The sequence below is a fragment of the Pholcus phalangioides genome, unplaced genomic scaffold (assembly GCF_987345545.1).
Source record: "Pholcus phalangioides strain wild (caught in Gottingen) unplaced genomic scaffold, Ppha-v1.0 ptg000015l_1, whole genome shotgun sequence".
NCBI lineage: Eukaryota > Metazoa > Arthropoda > Arachnida > Araneae > Pholcidae > Pholcus > Pholcus phalangioides.
The window spans coordinates 89309850-89330351 of NW_028301608.1; the positions used below are offsets into that span (position 1 = coordinate 89309850).

General features: G+C 37.4%; 1 protein-coding gene across 1 annotated transcript; it reads right to left on the reverse strand.

The window, feature by feature from the left end:
* Positions 1-770: 770 nt before the first annotated feature.
* On the reverse strand, positions 771-19938 carry LOC149076985 (neuropeptide F receptor-like). Its single transcript, XM_089242317.1, has 2 exons — positions 19758-19938; positions 771-1810 (listed from the first exon to the last, which is right to left on the reverse strand). The coding sequence occupies exons 1-2, from the start codon at positions 19936-19938 to the stop codon at positions 771-773; spliced, it is 1221 nt and encodes a 406-aa protein (XP_089098443.1).
* Positions 19939-20502: the final 564 nt, after the last annotated feature.

Below are 20502 nucleotides of genomic sequence, written 5' to 3' on the forward strand. Positions count from 1 at the left end.
TTATCATTCTGAAATTTTCATACATCTACAAGCACAAGTTTACAAGATATGCCAGTTTTTCGGTTGCCTTTCAATCTTTTTTTCACCACATTATTTCAATCAAAAAAATGAAAGGGAGGTACTTCATTTATACGCTTTATTGTCCAATTTCAAATTTCACCTTCTCAAAATCAATACGTATAGACCAGTTTTATGTCTGATGATGATATAAATATAATAAGGTCATCTACTATATATGCCTTTTCTCCGTGGTTCGACTGTACATGTATAAATTTATGTTGTGTTCCTTGATGCTCTTACTTGTATCTATAATTACATCAGTTTTGTAATGCTCTGTAAATTTTTTTCCTGTAAGGAAATAAAATTGGAATTGAATTGAATTAATATGGTGAACAAAATTTTAAAATAATTGAAAAATTCTAAGTAATAATTCGTCGCAAAAATTAGTGGTTGGAGACTACGTACATTGAAATGTTGAGAATATGCATTTCCTCGAACACTGGAGCTGAATTGGCTCCAGTGTTTTGCTCCAACAAGCCGCACTAGAGCCAATACGACAAAATCAACACCAGCTTTGGAATCAGCAGCCCGGATATACTCTGAAACTATCCTTGGCATCTTGAAAAACTTTTTCTGTTGAGCAGTGTAATTTAAGCTCTGATCAGTTTTTAGTTCAAAAAGAAATTCGGTAGTCGGCTCGAGTTAGCGGTAGATTCTTGTGGATTATACAATAGTTGTCTAGATATAGCTTTATGTGTTTTCAAAGATTTTCACAAGCTACATTCCTCAAAATGACCAGCAGATGTCCTCGCGGAAGATTTACCACAGACGTTGTCACAACGTGAGACTCCGTTCTCCGTATTAGATGGCCTTCCTGATGATAATGCGTGCTTCAAAGCCGTGAACTTGATCTGTAAGAGCTCTCTCTTGATGTTGTTGTTCAGCCACCCGTACAAGAAAGGGTTAGTGACGCAGGAAGACATGGCTATCAAGTGACATACCGCGAAAGTCAAATAGAAGTCGTTCATGTCCATGGATAACAGCTCGAAATCCGCCAATAGATTGAAAGCATTCCAGGGCAACCAGCTGGTTGCGAATACGACGAATATGAAAGCAAGTATGACGGTAGCCCTGTTGTTTCTCCTCAACTCTTTCTTTAGTCTTTCGGATGTCTTCAGGGAACGAGGCGTCGTATGTCTGCGGATGCTGTAATTCAAGTGAGATTTAATCCTCATGTGAGTGACAGTCAGAACGACGCTGGGAATGAAGAACTGCGCGAAAAGGATTAGAAGCGTGTATATGGTTTTGAAATGAAAAGACGGCCAGGTTTCTATGCACTTTTCGTAAAGCGTTATACCGGCGAGTCTCACCGCTGTCACCGTTTTAGAAAACAATATAGGCAAGGATAGCGCGAAACTGAATATCCATAGAATGACTGTGTAAACCATCATGTTACTGTGTTCGAGACGGTTCTTCTGGAAGCTGTAACGCGTGATGACGTACTGCCGGTCGATGGCGATGGCCGATACGGTAGCCGAGGCCACGAAGATAGTTACAGCCTGGACGAAAGGAACAGCCCTACATAGAAAGGACCCGAGGTTCCATTCGCGATTCAGCAGCTCCGTCAACGTGAAAGGCATGCAGAAGAGGCATAGGATAAGGTCGGATATGCTCAAGTTGACGATGAAGAGATTCCTGGCGACGCGGAGTCGAGGACGTGTCATTATGAGCAGTGACACCAACAGGTTAGTCACGATGCCTGCGATGATGAGAACCACGTAGCAGCTTACAATAACTTTTCGGATAGAACCTAGGAGGAAAGATAATGAAAGGTAAAAAATAAAATTTTTTTATTAAGTAAAAATTGCAATCATTCAGAGTGGTCAGAAAATACTTTTTTTCTATATGCGTACCCCCCCCCCCCCCATCGGCCACAAAAATCAACGAATGAATGTAAAATTCGAGATATAGGTGTTCCAGAGTATGAGCACGAGAATTAAGCGGAAAACAAACAAATAGCTCTCGCGATTACGGTAACAGCAAAAACAAATTCGAAAAAATGGCAGCACTCACTTTTATGCATTCAAAATGTCGCAATAACATACGATAAGTGTTGGAACGGTGCCTGTAGAACCGGACGCACTCCCGCTTCCCATCTCAAAAGCCCCGTTTACATGGGAAATAGAAAAAGCGGGTTTAAAACCGGTTTCAAGAATTTTCACCAATGACTGCTCTCCATTTCTTTCCTTACAAAGGAAAAAAGTCGTCAAGCGGGTGCTAGAACTCCCAATGCTACCGCAATATTTGCACATGTGAACGGGGTTAAAGGAATATTAAAGCCGATCGAACGGTACCTGTAGCATGATAAAAGGCATCGCAGATAAGGAAAACAACCAATGCAGATCACATTTTCGTAGCAAGAAGTCCGCCACCGTGGGGTTAGTGCGCCAACCCCCTTGGTGAGATCTTGCGACGAGTATTACAGGTACCGTTCTATAACGCCATTCATGGGTTTTTTTACTGCGCCAATCAGTTAGTAATTCATAAACGTGAGTGCTGACATTCGAACTTTTCGATATATTGTTACTGATCGTAACAGCGAGAACTAGACCTTTGTTTTCGCTGTATTCTCGACCACATACTTTGAAACCTGTGTCTAACGACACCGTCTATAACGATAAACCTGCCCATAACGATATTTTCTTTATCCGGTGGAATTAGTATTCAATAGTTAGGCCTGAGCTATAGTCGGTTTCAGATAAAGATAAAGTATTCAGTAGTAAATAGCGGAAATTAGGGTTGGGCAAATCTATTGCTCGACATGCACGGGGCATTTAAAAATTCTTACCGGGCATGTATATATATATATATTTTTTTTCATCGCGTGCCCAACGCGAGCACGAAAAAACCAAAAGAGTTAAAGCACTTTTCGTGTCTTGATTATCGGCCGCGATAAAAGATCAGTCATTTCATGACACGATACAACAACTGTATGGGTGAGTAATAAGGCGAGCAATGGGGTTTTCATGACACAAATAGAGTGTGTTTAGAAATCTTACCGCGGAGTGGGGATAGCAATATACAACATAGTATTTAAAATGAGCACGTTATTTGAATCCATTCAATTGAAGGTATGTTTCAATAACCGGTCGAGAAGAAAAATCCTAAATAAGGATTTCCTGGACATGCTGCATAATACGGTTTATTGATGGTACTTCCTAAGTAATTGTTTTTTTATTTTTATTTAGGAGCTACTAGTTATTCTTATTTAATTTGAAGCTACGACGTTGTAAGGCAGTTGAGATGGATTGTATAGTCAATGTGCATTTTATTTTTACGGCCCTTACTATTTTAAGGCTGGTGTTGCTCTCGTCCCTCGCACCTGTTCCAGTGTGGTCCTGGAACGTAATTCGGCTGTGATTCCATGAGCAAAATGGACAGTTACTTACCAACTTCTTTTAAGACACTAACCGCGCGGAAAATTAAAATTAATTGAACTTAGATTTTTAATTGGTGGCCGCATTAATTTCATGAGTTGATAGCCTAATTGCATTGTCATGCTCATGCATTGATAGTCTAAAAATTGATAAGTTTGACTCTGAATCTAAAAACAATTTCTGACAAAAGAGGCAGTAAGAGAAGTGAGAGCCCGAGTGGCGTGGTGGTAAGATGCTCGTCTACTACCGTGAAGGTTTCTGTCACGGTCCTGGATTCGAATCCGAGGGAGGGGAGGATATAGATAAGCTATTTTCCCTAACGAACTTGAGGCGACCACCGACAGACAGCACTTTCTTTTCCAACCCATCTCATTAATGGCAGTAAACTGCAATATAGCGATATGGCCAGAGTTGGTGAAGTAGTAGTAAGACAAGTGAAATTGGAAAACTCTGCTGGTTTTCATCGGTCAGTCACAGTAGTAATAAGGCAGATTCAGATGATGATTTATAATAAAAATTTTTGTGTTCATTATGATTTTTTTAAGATTATTCGAATAACTATTATATGAAGCTATTTTGTGCGTTCTTTTTAACAATGAGAAATGATTTTTACAATAAAATAAGTAAATCCGGTAATATTTAGGTATATTATTTTTCGGACATACGAATTTTTCAAGATTTGTCCAAGCGATCCATTTCTACAGCGATAACCTGTCTATACCAATATTTTTTCTAGGTCCCTACAGTATTGTTATAGACAGGGGTTTCCACTGCATCTTGAATTTCATTTGTATTCGTTGATTTTTGCGTTCACTAGGGGCTCGTATATCGGTAAAGTTAGTTTCCGATCAACTTGTGTATTAAGTGATTGAAAAAGTTCGTATCCGATTTACGATGGTGTTAGAAACATCACAGCGTACAAATCTTACACTTGTGAGAAAAGGTAAAATTTTTTAAATTTCGAATACACTAAGAGGAATTTTTGGCGTGCCATGTTAAAATGAGTTTCGGAAAGAAGTATTGGGACAAAATATATTGAAGAAGTTTATTTGGACCATGGCCACAATTACCAGAATTATTGGAATGTGTTTTACCACATTTACAAATATTGAATCTAATTTAATACTACTCTGGACGGCTAGAGGACTAGTAGAGACGACTACCTCTCAATGAAGCTACCTCTCTACAACTATATTTTTTCTTGGTCCACAGAGTATCGTTATATCGAGGTTTCGCTGTATTTCTATTAAGGGGAAAAAACCTGCAAGGTCGAGTTTCTCTAAGTGAACGCAATGAAAATAGAATTTATTGGACAGAATCTTCACAGTTAAGGGGCCATTTAAGTATGTATTGTTTCAGCATCGGGGGATGTTTCGAATTTGCTTACTTTTGATAATGGAGGGACGGTGTTGAATGAGTTGATTACGTCACCAACTACTTTTTACGAAAATATGAAATAATATTCGTAATGGCTCTCTCTCTCACTCTCTCTCTTGGATTCTTTGAATTTTTTTTTAATCATTTTTCAGGGGGCAGGCAGGAGCCCTCTTCCCTGTATATGCCTTTATGTGATCTCAATATGCAGTAGATATGGGGCTGAAGCTTTCTTCATTTTACTGACAAAAGGGAGAAGTCAGAATTTTGCTGACGCGGGAAGAGGGGGAATGAAAAATGACTAAAAATTTGCTGACATAATACTTGAGTAGCCTCTGATTAAAAATAGATATCTGAATATTATAACAGTAAAATATAAAAAAAGCAGCAAACACAGGTAAAAAAAAACAGTATTCGTAGGTGGACTTGCATTCAATGAAGTTGTTCCCGTGTATTTGATGAGACTGCAGTGTGGAGTACTTACTACTTCAAGTTTCCTCTGGCAAAATAATAACTGGGAAACTAAACTATGAACAATCCACCAAACTCCATAGAAAAATTGGAAAGAAAAAAATACCCTGCTTTTGACCGAATAAAAAGGCATAATCATTCTTCACAACAACGCCAGACCACTTGTCACGATACCAACGCCGCAGAAACTAAAAAAGTTGATATTGGAACTTCCTCATCCATATTTACCGACGTGGTTATTTCGGAATTCCATTTATTCCGCTTTTGAAGAACTGTGCGAATTGTTGGTGAATGAAGCAAAAAAATACCTCGCACTTTTTGAAGAAAATCCATTCCGTTTCTCTAACCCAAGGGTACGCAAACTTTTCAGTCCGCGGGCCAGATATGCGGTATTTCAGTCGCTCGCGGGCCAGAAACATGTATGTTAAGATGGCCATATGACCCGCATTTTTAGAGATATTTCCTTAGTTTTGGACGTTCTAACTTTTTAATAAAATTTCCCGTTCTCTCTTATTTTCAACGAGGCTTAATTGAACTTTTAAAATCCAATATACAACGTTGTATATATATAAAGATTTTTCATGACTTGGTCATAATCAAAATAAACTATGGCGGGCCGGATTGGTGGCGTTCGCGGGCCGCAGTTTGGAAACTTTTGCCCTAACCCATGAATAATATAAATAGAAGACAGCTGTAGGCAATAATAGTAGCTACGAAGTACGAAAGCCTGGATAAAGGCCTGGAATTTTTTTTCTTGTTAAGGGGTCATTATTCAAGTATTACAGCATCGAGGAAGTTTTCGGATTTGCTGACTTTTGATGACGGGGGGGGGGGGGTTGAAGATTGTTTACTTCATCAACCACCCTTTTTGAAGATATGAAATATTCTAAGCTGCTGACGAAATTTCGCTGACAAGGAGGGGGGGGGGGTCAGTATTTTTCCGACTTTTACTGATGGGTGGGGGTCAAAAATGGCTAAAAATCTGCTGACGTAATACCTGTGACTTCCATTGCTTCAAGAATGTTTTACAGTGATTTGAAAATAGGAATATTTGGTTAGGGACAAAGTTACCATAACGTATGAGCTACTTTGCTCCATAAATTTCATAAAACATTATCGAAAGTGGATTTTTTTATCACAATCGTTTAGAGAAGGTTTGAATTATCTAAAAATTACCTTACAGTGCAATCTTCATTTTATTTGTTATTTTCTAGCGCAGCGGTTCTCAACCGGTGCTCCGCGGAGCCCTTGGGGCTTCTTGTGCACTCTCCAGGGGTTCCGCGGACGCTCGAGGAAAATTAAAAAAAAACTAAAATTAAAAAATAATAATTACAAATATTTTTAAATAGTAAAAATAAATCAGTAACTTTAATCAATAATTAAAAAATGGGCCAATGGGGCTCCGCCATAAAATGTTTTTTACTAAAAAGGGCTCCGCGAGTCAAAAAAGGTTGAGAACCACTGTTCTAGCACAAGATTTAACAAAAAAGTTTCACAAAAGTAGGCCAGAGTGACTTATGTTTACGGAAACATTATAACACCTCTATGTACATATGAATCATTTGAAACATGTCGAAAAATTTCATCCGCACATCACATCATCATCAACGGAGTAGATATCACTCATCTTTGTGGGAAAAAAAATAGCATTTTAATTTCCTTATTCTAAGAAGACCTATCAAATAGAAGTAATTATCAAGCCAAGTCAACAAGTTTGGAGTTCCAATATTTGTTCCTAAAATTAAAGCCAATGTTTGCCAGAGTTTCTACCAGTCCATCATATCCAATAGATGATCCATCTTCTTCCATGTTAAGCTTCCCGATATATATCAAAGGAATTAATTATTATATTTTTGCTTTCTGCCCTCTATACTCGAAATTTCTATCGCGAATCATGTGTACATGGATATATTTGCAACGATATTGGAATACGCATATTTAATTCTCTCTCATCTTCTATTCGGATATGAAATTGGAGAAACGTCATTAATCAAGGGAATAATTAAATATGTCATTCTATAATCCAATCTCTTAGAAGAGAATGTATATGTCGGGGGAGTAATGATATATAACGGAAAATTGTGTATTTCGTTCGATAATCCGATCGCAATTTCACTCTGGTAGTAATTAGATGGTGATCAATTAAAGCACCATCGATATTCGAAGGGGTTATCTTGGACCTTAAGAATTTAATTTTTCTCGTCGAAATATGTTGAATTAAACTGCTTTAATGGCTGCGACCTCAAGAACTGTTCTTATCGATAACTGCTATGGAGAAAACCGTCCTTCATGTATAATTAATCATAAATATCTTGTGTACGTATATATCTATGCGGCGACAGCTCGAGTGAATTTGAGCGATTAAATATTTTCAACAGTCCAACTAAGGGGAAATTCATATCAAGAAGTTCCGACTCAAGTTCTAAGCAGATCTAAAAACTTCTCCTTTGAACTTCCAAAACAATAGCCAAATATCAACCTTCTAAAAGATTTGCTATCAATGTTCTACCACTCTATCCATTTACCTTACACACGCACACACACACTCAATATTCGTTTACTACCAATATTCATTTAATTCAAATGTGATGATTAGGGCTCGCGCGCACACACACACACACACACACACATTTCTATGACCTAAAACCTTGAAAATATGCAAGCATTTATGATCTAAAAAGTATGAAAATATTATCTTATAATTTTTCCATTATTTCACCTTATCAGTTATTACTTTTTATCTTATTAAATTGAAAAATAAACAAAATATTCATCAATTTAGCTTTTTATAATTAAATTTTCCTCGCTTAATTCAAATGAAAACCACGCCTTCCTCATGCACAATAACGGTTCCTTAAGACGTTCGAGAATCACACTGAATTTTATGATATGCAGTTTCAGATATTGAAAAAAAAACTGTTATTGTTTAGTTTAAGAAATATTTCAAGAAATTACTTTGCGAAAGTTTATTTGAAATTTCGGTAAAAGTTACCAGATGCAGAAATATTTGAAGGAAACTTGTCATAAAGCCGAGATGCCTAATTTCTGCAATCTCGTTGATTGCTTCTGAAGCTCAATTGCGATGTTGCTGCACATTAAATCGGTTTTGTACTGAACTCCGAACAAATTTAACAAAATGAGATGCAGTGGTACCATCGATCCTTCTGTTAAGCAGAACACAACTCTGGTCTACCATCATTGGGCAATTTACTACCATTTTATCAACTTTCAGATGCGAGTTGTGCTCGCACAGCTTGACTGCTTTTACAAGGGGACACCAGTATCGATTAGTAAGGGACAGTATCGATTAGAAGGTGTCGCAGGGAATTTTTCTCTAATAGGGTTGTTAATAAATGGAATAGCTTACCCCAGGGGTAGTAAATTGCAACACAATTGACAAGTTTAAAAAGAAATATGTTGGGTTGAATCGAGAAGCTCTATTCATACTTAGAATTAGACAACCATAAGTATTCTTATGGGCATTGTATAATGTTTTATTATTTTATCATGTGTATATATATATTTTGTTCGTAACTGCATTTTTAATTCGGTTGCTGTATTTTTTAAATATCATCTTTTGGGGCATCTTTGGGGCATTAACGCCCACGTTGGGAAGGCGAGTCACTGGCCTAGACGATCGGCCAGACTGAGAAGAAAACGACAGCTACTTGCTGAGGACTCCGATTCTGACTAGCACAAGTTCTGTGTACTCGCGGATTGATTACTGTCAAAGGGTTCTTTTCAATAGTACCTCTCCCAACCCCCCAACCCCCAAATATTCCGTGCACTATCTTAATTTTCTTTATTAGTCGACTCGCATACACATGCCACGATGATTCATATCATTTTACAAAGACTCTTGATTTCACGTATCTTATCTGTGTATTTATGCTATTTGTAAATTAAGAGAATGAACTAAAATTTTCCGACACTGCAGCGCCCTCCGGGGCATTTGATTAAATAACACAAACGACAGAGCCTGGTCGTGTTCGGTAAGTAAGTAAGTAAGTCGTGTCTATATGAAACAGCCAACCCCAATTTTTTTTTTCCTCCTCAAAATTTACTATTGATTACTCAAATGTGAATAAAATGTGAAGATCTATGGCCGTTTTAGTTTATCAATGAAAACTTCCCACGTGCTCGCAGAAATACGAATATTTATTGACATTATGTAATACGCTCTTAACCAACATATTTCTTGTAACGAAGAGAGTGCTCATATTTCTTTTTCACCGTCCTCTGAATAAAGAGCTTGTAAAGGCCACGCGGGGGACCTAAATTCGCGTCCTTCTGTTGCAAACGGCAGGTGATGTCAGTTACATGAACTCTTGAAGAACACATTATTATTGTCCAAAAAAGAAAAAACTCCTTTCTTTAGGATCGATTTTCTTCAGGTCCTTTCAATTTCATTCATCTTTCTTTCCATCCTCGTCTTCTTATTCTCGAGAAAGAGCACCTCGGGTGGATATTCTCTCCCGATAACAATAGCAAAAGAAAACGCGCATTTAATAATAAAAATACGGTATATATTTCCGATGAATTGCACTAATAATAAACTCTTTTGAGCGTCGATAAAGTTGGTATTGCTCTGGAAATATTAAATTGGATGATATGATCTCTATTCTTCGTTGTATATGTATTTATTTTTCTTTTCTCCCTAAACAATCGATGGGGATCAACGTAAGATGGAAATAATAGAATATAAAAGTAATTAAATATTCAATCAAGGTGCATAACTAAACAACTGGCGCAACAATTTACTGGTGAAACGTTGATCTTAGAGGCATACTTCCAATTAGGAAAAGCATTCAAATAACGTGTGAACCTCAGATAGGTCATTCATGTTTCAAAGGGTTGTAAAATTATTAAAATTAAAAAAAATAACTGTTTATACAGACACCCTGTGCTCAAAAACCCAGTAAGAAAGTTGTCCCTCTGTCTCTCCCGAGGGCAACAAAAAAAATTCCAAGCTTTGAAGTGCAATATTAGTTGAGATATTTAAATTAAAAAATGGAGAAACTTTGGGAGGAGAGAGAGAGAGAAAAAAAAAACAGCGTAAATGAGGGGAAGAAAGCATTTTTCGTTTGTTTACGCTGTTTTCACCCAATTTTTCTCCATTTTTTAAATTCAAATATCTCAGTAAATATTGCAGTCAGAAACATGGATTTTTTTTTTATATCATCAAAAGAGACAGAGGATCAATTTTCTCTTATTGGGTTTCTAAGAACAGGGTGTCCATACAAAAAGTTTATTTTTTTTATTTTAACAACTGTACAACCCCTTGTAATATGAATGACGTAATCATGATCATTATAAACAATTTTCCATCCACTGCTGGATGAAGATCTCCTCTAAATCCTCTAAATTTGTCCATTTTACTCTGTGCGATGCTTTGTCAGCTCTATCCCTGAGATGAGAAGCGGGTGTATTCGGTGTCTTGTCCTTCAATGTTTTGTATGTGCTCTGTAGATGCAATGTAGGAGTGTCAGATACATTTAAAAACTACATTTTCTGTATCTCCAGAATAAAAATTTTATAACATCAGTAGAAAAGAAATATACTGGTATTGCCCCTTTAAATTTCGGATTGAAGTTTTTGAATTTTTTATCTTACCAAATGTCATACAATACAACGGAAACACTTGAAGAAGCAGGATTTTTCATTTTTCATGCCAAAATTGGAGTATTTGTTAAAACTTTGTGCTTCATAAATTTATTTGCTTCTTCTCTTTCCTTTTCCGGATATGTTTCAGTTAGATTTTATTTAGCAATATTATTTAGTTAAAAATTGCTCGTTGAACTGAAAATTGAATTTTATAAATTTTTTGTGCCAGTTCTTTCAAAATAGAAAAGCAGACTGAGCTTTCAAATTCAATGGATTAGATGCGTCAGCTGCTTGATATAAAAGAGTTTACCTTTTGTTATTTAGTACATGAGTAGATAGATTTTTTGAGTATTGATTTCGTCCACGTTAAATAATATCCGATTTTGACCGTCATTTTTTAAAATGGGGAGTGAGCTTTCGAATTTAGTGGATTAGAACAGAGGACACGTCAGCTGCTCATAGCTTGCCTTAAAAAATGTTGCCTTTGGTTACTGATTATTGTAGATATTTTCATTATTCATTTCATCCATATTGAAAAAGGAAAAACAAAAAAACCTGGTTTTGGCCGAAATTTTCCAAAATTTATTGAGCTTTCGAATTCAGTAGAATTGAGCAAGTATTCTTATGCCTGACCTAACGAATGTATAGTGGAATATCACATACCAGACATTCCCTCATTAGCGAACACCTCCCGTTAACGGACGCTATTTTGAATCATGTCAACGGGACTTGATGTATTTTACTATCTATTGATGGATAATCCTCGTTAACGGACAAATTTTTCGGTTCCGTGGATGTCCATTTTCGAGAAATTCTACTGTACTCCGTTTAAATCAAGTGAATTGAAAAGTTCAGTTTTTTCTACCTTTTCAAGAAAAATGGTCGCAAAATGACTGATTTATGAATGTAGATGAAATTAGTAATCAAATGACTTTTAAATTTAATGCAGCATAATCAACCGGGGAGTTGATAAAGTTTGACCCGTATAATAAGGGCTGTCTTATGACGCAACGGAGTTGCTACCATTTGACGTCATCGCGCTGACAGAACCGGTTAATTGCCACTTTCTACTCTGGTTTTTTAAGGTTGCACTTTGCTTAAATAGTATTAGAGCAATGACGTAACACACATGATCCCAGACCACGCCCACTGAGCCAAGGCAGCAAGAGAATTTTCAAAGGGATCAGGCAGCCTTTACTATTATAGCCCTGATAATCAACAGCCAAAAGTAAACTGTATTCCAAAAAGGAGGAGCCAAAACATATCCGGGGTGGGAAGTGACAAAGTCCATTTCGGAGCAGCTTTAGAGCAGCGAAATTCAGGATTCGAAGCAGTTTTGGAGCAGCAAATTGAGGATTTGGAGCAGTTTTGGAGCAACAAAATATAGGATTCGGATCAGATATTTATAAATTAGGGAGCAGCGAAGTTAACAGCAATATTTTCGTTTACCCTCACCCCTTTTTGAAAATAAAACAACTGCACTGTCTTTTGTTATCAAACATCTTTTCATCATCTTTTTTTTTGTTTTTGGTGTTTCAAGCTTTTGACACCTTGTTTGAAAGAGCGGCTGTCATAAAATTTTTCGCACCAGTCTTTTTAAGATGACTTTTGCTTACTGAGGGCACTATTTGCTGTCTGGAACACCTCCCTTCCAGTGGCGACTTTTTTTTTGGAAACGGAAACTGACTCGCATTTGCGCTTTAAAGCTGAAAGATCATTGCAAACCATCCTCAGTTGCACAATCAGGGATATTATTGGGGTTTCGCGATGGGAAACCCAATGATGGGCCGATAGTTTAAATACGGCGATAGTTGAAGTACAGCGGAATAAAACACGCTCTTTTCGGAAAGAATCGTTTCGCGGCAAGCAGGAACAAAAAATTTTTGACGTCCTTTCCGAAATTCCGGGCATACTGAAGCGAAATTCGCTATTTGGCGCAGAAAAATACGAAAATACCCTATTGGAGCAGGATGGCGCAGTGCGGCGCAATTGGCGCAGAGTTCCCACCCGTGCATATCCTCTGTGTGAACGTCTAAACGTTTGCTCTTTACAGCTGCAAAATATTCTGGAAATACCAAATTAATTTATGCTCAACCTGTAAATATAAAAAAAATGAAATTACTAATCAGTATTATTAGCAATATTCCTATACACAAAATTACTTTTTTGTTTTCTTATGCTGTATCTTGCCAGAAATTAAATATTCTCTTTCATTATCTCATCGAAGTGTAAATTAGCCTCCTGATTTTTCCGGATAGTGAAGTAATCGCATGAGTGACTATTATCTAAATCACCCTCGGTATTGGAACTCAGGAAAACTTAATAAGAGTTCATAATAGCTTTCAAAGGAAAAAAAACGAAAATTGCTGAATCTTAGTCCTTTCGTTTCTGTATCAGAAATTCGCTCTTCATTCAGCCAAGAGAACAAACACCTTTTGTCTTCCGTTGCGATATCTTATCATAAATTTCATAAAACTATTCGAATTATTCCTTCTTGCGAGTTTCGGGAGTTCTTTTGAAGTTTCTTCGGTGCGTTGCGAGTCTTTGGTAAAGAACATTCTTTTGATGTCAGCATTTCTGCTCAGAAAATAGCTTCATTCTGAATATTCTGACACTACATAGCATTAAAAAAAGTCTCTTTCTGCGTGAATTCGTAAGCTTGTACTACTAACGGTAGACAATTGCAGCAGCAAAAACGGGAAAAAGTATTTGATGTTTACAGAAGCAAAATAAATGCCCAGAAATTAAAATTTCGGAATCTGAGACACTTCTACTGCTTTCTTTCTTCTTTCAAACTGAGTATTCAAACCAAAACTCAGGTCTATCACCATCAATAGGTGATTTACACTTCTACTACTAGTACATGCACGGTATTATAACATATTCCTCTGTGGAATTTCTAATGAATCGGCATATGTCGAATGTTTGTTCTGAGTTATGTATGTAGCCCCTTACGTATTTATGTTAAACCGACTAGTGCTTTTTTCGTGTACTGCTCGCTCAGCCATCTATCGTCCACATTTTAAAATGAACATGGTAAATTTTTTGAATTTTCATATTATGTAAGAAGCTGTTCAAGTATTACGTAAGCAGATTTTCAGCCATTTTTGCCCCCCCCCCCCCGTCAGCAAAAGTCAGCAAAACATCGACCCCCTTCAGCAAAATTTCGTCAGCAGCTTAGAATATTTCATATCTTCAAAAAGGGGTGGTTGATGACGTAAGCAACCGTTAAACCTCCCCCCCCCCCGTCATCAAAAGTCAGCAAATCCAAAACCTGCTCCCCCCCCCCCTATGCTGACATAAAACTTGAATGACCCCTAAGTATCATGTCGCAGGTCTGCGTGCTCTCAGCTGATACCACCATACATGCACCTCGCGAACATTCCTCTAAGGCAGTGGTTTCCAAAGTGTAGGTAGCGAGGTCACAATGAACTGGGAGGGAGGGGGAGACGCGAGAGATATTCCCCAAAACAAAAAAAACGTCCAAATAAGAAATTAATTTTTATTTTGATAATCTGTCAAACTATAAAATGCCTTTACTCTGCTGAGCTAATTGTCATGTATCATACAATGCAATTTTATCAAATTTTACTTGTAGAATAATCAATATATCGTGTTCATACTTTTACATGTTGACTTACATGTTGTGAAAAACACAAAATATAAGTTCAGACAAAATGCCATAAATACCATTTTTTCCATTGCATTTTTCCTGCCGTAAATTCCTGTTTCGACATTGTTTTATATGTTATTCGCGAATTTTAGAGTTCATATTCTGTAGAACTTGAATGTTTTTAGCGCACAATGAGAACTTCAAAAGAATTTTTTTTAATTCTCAACCCTTATATAATATTAACCACTTGCCACACTTGTCCGTGTCTAGCCAACACCACCTATAAAACAAGGCCTTCGCACGAAGCTTGTGACGTCAGTGAAGAAGCCCATTTCTCCTATTGCCATTGGATATACTGCAAAAAAAGGTAAAGATATCGCATACGTCGGCCTGCTATATCCAATGGCAATGGCTGAAATGGCCTTCTTAGGTGACATCACAAGCTTCGCGCGGAGGCCTTATTCTATAAGTGGTGTTGGTCTAGCCAGCACCTCCTAGAGATAGAAGGCTTCCGCACGAGTTGCCATAGACGTCATTCCGACTACCTAGGAAGTTTGTCACATTTTGAAACATAGCATCCTATTTCGTTTCTTATTTTGGCGTGGAATCTTCCTGGTTGGCTCACAAATACCGCATGGTGATTGGATGTGGGGGGTATAGAAATCGCCAATTCTGAGCCCGATCATTTCTTTTCCGCACAAAGATAATACTGGCATGAGCAGGTAATTTTTTTCCCTGAACATTCTGAGGGAAAATGGACTACTTTCTGTCGCCACAGGCAGCATGCGGAGACCTTCTATCTCTAGGAGGTGCTGGTCTAGCACGGGCATCGTAATCCTTTCCCCTAGAGGGTGCTAACTTTTAACAAAAAGTAAATATTATAGTAAATCTGCACAAAAGCTACGGTCTCATGCGACATTCGCCTGCAGATGGTGATACTAGATGAAGGGAGTACGGACTGCTATTGTAGCGGCATTTGGGATCCCGATAGACCGATTATGGTTCTGGTCATCTTTTACGCTTCTGTTCCGCATTGACAGTGTTTTTCTGATTTCGTAATCTTTGCCCCTAGATGGCCGCTAACAAAAGGGTAGACGTTTAACTAAATTATCACAAACGATATGGCTTCTTACAACAGCAATATAATGATAGATGCATAATCTTCCAACGCGATCATATAGATGCATAATCTTCCAACGCAATCACATAGATGCATAATCTTCCAACGCAATCACATAGATGCATAATCTTCCAACGCAATCACATAGATACATAATCACTAGTTCAGTTACATAATCTAAAAACTGGATTATTTACATTCCATGCCAAAAAATTCGAAAATAAGAGCTTTTGAAAAAATAATAATAATTTCATCAAAAGGTAATGAGTGAATAAAAATTTTTAGACTTATATTAAGTATGATTTTCTGTAATTGTCATTTATTCCTGGTCATAGACATGAATAGAATGAACAAATAAAAAAAAACCTGACATTTTCTGTGTGAGTTTGGGGACAGTCGATTGTCCTACATACGGAAGAGTTTGAATTGTAAACGTGTTCCCGCAACAAATGTTGGAATGGAGGATGAATTTGACACTTCTCAAACATGTTATTTAAGTAAGCAATAATCATATGTAAAAATTATGTGCAATTTGATAAGAAATTGAAAAAGCTATCACAAAAATATGTTGTTTTGCCAACCAGGAAAAAAAAAGTTTTTTACTAGCGTCCTCTGATGTCGACTTGAAACATTGATTTCTGATTTAATGAATATTATAAGAGAATTCTTTTGGAGAAATTTATGTTTTAAGTTATTTTTTAGATGAAAATTTATTACAGCTGGACTTAATTATGAAAAAATTCGATGCAGTTGAATATCGGTTAATATAATTTATATTTTTGATTGTTGCTGGATAAATTTTGTTTCATTTCGAGTCGTTGAATATTACTTTCTAGTTTTACACGCATAAATTATGGTCATATTTTTTCGCACTCTATCATTTAACTTTTTATCCGAGAAATCAATTTCTCGGTCAATTTCTCAATAATTTATAGTTGATTATTTTGATAAGTTGTGCCCACTTGTAAAATAATCGGATACAGTGAAATATCCGTCGATATACGACGTTTTTTCTACTGTCACCACAGGCTGAACCATTAAAATAACGTTAAAAAATTTGATGCCATTTTAATGTATTTTCTAATTATGTCCCGAATGAAAAAACAGTGACTTGCCCAGGGCATATACAAATTTCCGATCGGGTGTACATTTTTATATTCCTATGCATTCGCGCGCGCGCTTCATTCGATAAATAATTTTTCCAAAAACACTGATTTCTACTTGAATCCAGACCAGAATTGAACGTTTCCGTCGCCGCCTAGCCTTTGTAGGTTGTCGGGTGACTTACAGATCACCAGGGTTGGTATGTGAAGGGGAAAGAGAAGTTTGTACATGTGCGTGAGTTGTGTGGTGTATGTATGCGCAGAGTATGAAAAGAGCCAGGAGAGGATTGTTTACAAATCTTTGCAAAATGAGTGCTCATCGAGATAAAACACAAAATAATACAGTGGAAAGAATAAAGAGGAAACGCTTTTCTGTTGGCGTCATCTTTATACAGTGGATCCCGCTTATAAAGTTCCCACTATACGTTTTCCCCGTTTAGTAAGACTTACTCTCGTGGTCTCAACTTTCATAAATTTTACTCATTGAAATTTCCCGTTCACAACGTTTCTTCGTGGTTTTTTTTGTAAAAACATCACAAGCCGTCGACTGTATTATTTGTCTCGGGATTATCTTCCGGCTCGTCAGCATGAACTAATTTCAAATTGTAAATTTCTTGTACCATTTTCATCGGCATGAACTTCCTATTTGTGGGTATTATTTTTTCCTATATACATTTTTTTTCATACTTCTTTCCCTACTTCCTCACGAATTATTATAATGTATCCTTGAAAAGCAGATTCACTCTAGGTGCACCCAATTTTAAAAAGTTTTCTGACACTTAATATATCAGACCTTTTAGTTCTTTTCCTTTCTTTTACATTAATTTTAAAATTTTTTTAGTGCCTATTTTAGACATTTTTAGTGCTTTTTTGCGTGCCTATTTCAGTGCCTAAATTTCCAGCCTCTAGTGACAACTAATATAAGGAGGAAATGTGTCTACGTTTTTTTTTAACAATTTTTGTTAATTGCCGATTTCAAGCTTAGAATCATTTTCATAATTGGGGAAAGAATCGTTGTCCATTAGTTTTTATGCTGTTTTTCCACAACTTTCATTCGATTTTTGAATTCAAATATCTCTGCGAATATTGTAGTCATAAACGTGAAAGTTTTGTGTTGGCCTCAGGAAAGAAAGAGAGAGGCAGAACAACAACTTTCTAATTGGGTTTTTAAGCACAGGGTGTCCTTATATAAAGTTATTTTTTTATTTTAATAAATATACATCCCCTTGCAACATGAATAACGTATCTTTACTTTTTCTAATTGGAAGCTGGCATTTAGGATCAACAGTTTGCCAGTAAATTGTTTCGCCAGCTGTTAGCTACGCACCCTGTATAGACGATGAGAGGACTTTAACTCTTTCCCTACTATATCCGGCCGATCCGGCCCGTCATGCAGACTACCAGATCCGGCCCAGCCGGCCGAGGTAGGGGGTAGGCAGCTCAGGTTGTAGGCAGCTCAGACAGGCCAACTTCAATTGGGGGGAGGGGGAGGGAGTTACAAGCTAATTAATGCAAGTAATCAAATTCGAGTATCGAGAAAATCAACTTCAAAGTTTGTTGTAACATTAGAAATTCTATGCAGTAGTCAAACTAGTGACCGCTAGAAAGCACAGCCGTAATAAATAGAATAAATCTGCCAATATATAATCAGTCTATATACTGTCTGTCTGCCAATATATAGTCAGATGCTGGGTAAATAAACCTCTTACTTAACTCAATTTAGCAAATTTTTTCACTCATCTCTTTGCTTCCGACCATCTACTTCTAAACACCCATATATGTATGTATCCCAAATGTAAGCTATAGTTTGAAATTTTTGTGTTTGGTGCCCAAATTATTATCATCTGCCTTCCAAATTGGATGTTGCTCAGACACGGTAGAATCCCAATCGACCAGAATATACAAGTTCAGAATCACTTCAGCTGATGCAGACGATTCCTGATGAACTAGTTGGGGAAAAAACAGTCCCCACACACACGCCCTTGCATTTATTTAGTCGGATGACAGTTTTTCTCCGCAAACTCAGCTTCCGAATTCCATGCCGCTTCTTAATTGAACTTATCAAACCAGCCAACTTCGGCTTTCCGTGAAAGGTGAATGACTCTTCTCACCATGCAGTCTTTTTATCGAAGGTCATTGCCTCGTTCTCCACAGGAAATGAGAGTACGTCGCTGTCTACACCAATCGGGAACTGCTTCACCAATCTCGTCAAATTCGCCTTATTTGACGTGCACCTTTTCAAGGTCTCTTCTGAGTTATATCTAAGCACGAAACTCTTCAATTTATACAGTACTTGGCGTCATCACTTATACCTTTATAAGCACGATATGATACGCTAACTCACTCTTTCTTGATGGGTTCTCCATATTTATTAACACTAACGTTCTCTCCCATTTGGCTTACGAACCCAACTTTTTTTTTCAATTCGTCCATCAAATCTGTCACATTTTTCAGGAAAAGGGATATGTGATGGATTGATGTTTCTCAAACTTGCAGGTGCAAATCCAGAGGGGAGCGATGGGAGCGATCCGCCATCCAAGAGCCGAATAATATGGGAAAATGTGCCTGTCCAGTAAAATATGAGACGACCCAATAAAACTGCACAATAAGTCACCTCTCCCGACACATCGTCCTAGCTAAGTGCCTTCCACCGCTTCATTAAGCAGCTGAAAATGCCCACCTCCGATCCTTTCACAGTTTTAGTTGAAGATGTCTACCTCGACTTCATTCGCAGCTGAAGATGTCTGCCTTCGATCAGAAGGGATCCATCTATCGCCCCTTCTAAGAGTAGTATAATATGGAAAAATTAGTCTGTCTCCAGTAAAACGTTGGTCTCCAGTTCATTGGTATGATCCAACGAACCGACACAATGAGTCGCCTCTCCCGACGCATTACCCTTGACCCGCGGCTGCAAACTTGGTGGTACTGTCCCAAAAAAAAATTGAAGGCAACTGCAATAAAATTGTCGCAATAACAAATTGTCAAATAACGAATTCCATCACACATTATAGCAATTGCGTTTCTTTGATACTTACCTTCAAAAACTTGATCACTATGACGGTACTGCTCTAGTATGTCAACGGCTTGACTGATGTTGAAGTTGAATAAGTCTAAAGTAGAGTTCTTGCTGACGCGAATGTTCGAGACATCCATCGATATCGATACGTCTGGACGAAGTTGCACTCGCTGAGACATGGAATGACCAGAGCTCCTCATCATTGAGAACCACAAGACATCGGTTGCAGGCGAAAAATACTCCAAGCAAAAAGTAAATAAATGTACGAATCCGTAATACTTTCTAATGGAAAATTCGTCTGTTGATGTCTCTGGATTTCTTCACATTTTTCACGAATATGAATCCTGGAATCCTGAAAATAATAACGGTATTATGTATAAATTCTAACTTTTTAATTTATTATAATCATACATGTAACCTGCTTCGAATGCTCTTTATGATTTATTACAGAATAAAATGAAAGACAATCCGGATGACGGATAAAGAGCACTTCATGGCATTTCGTATACTACAGGGTGATTGTAAATTCATGGGACAAACTTTGAAGGGTGATATAAGACTCCTAAACCACCATTTTTGGTTATAGAATGTGCGGTCGAATCGCAATAGCAAAGGCGGTAGAGGGTGTTCTGGGGCCACAAGAAAAAAATGTGGTCCATAGGGGGTCATAAGCTGAAAAATGTTAAGAAACACTGCTACAAAGTACAAACCATACCAACGGAATGCCGATAAAACACCTCTGGACCGCTAACGGCCGGGCTTGG

Bases quoted from the DNA above. Each gene is read 5' to 3' on its own strand.
- LOC149076985 (XM_089242317.1), bottom strand. From the start codon at position 19,938: ATGAGGAGCTCTGGTCATTCCATGTCTCAGCGAGTGCAACTTCGTCCA. The intron at 1,811-19,757 runs GTAAGTATCAAA...CTTTCCTCCTAG, and splicing joins TAGTGATCAAGTTTTTGAAG to GTTCTATCCGAAAAGTTATT.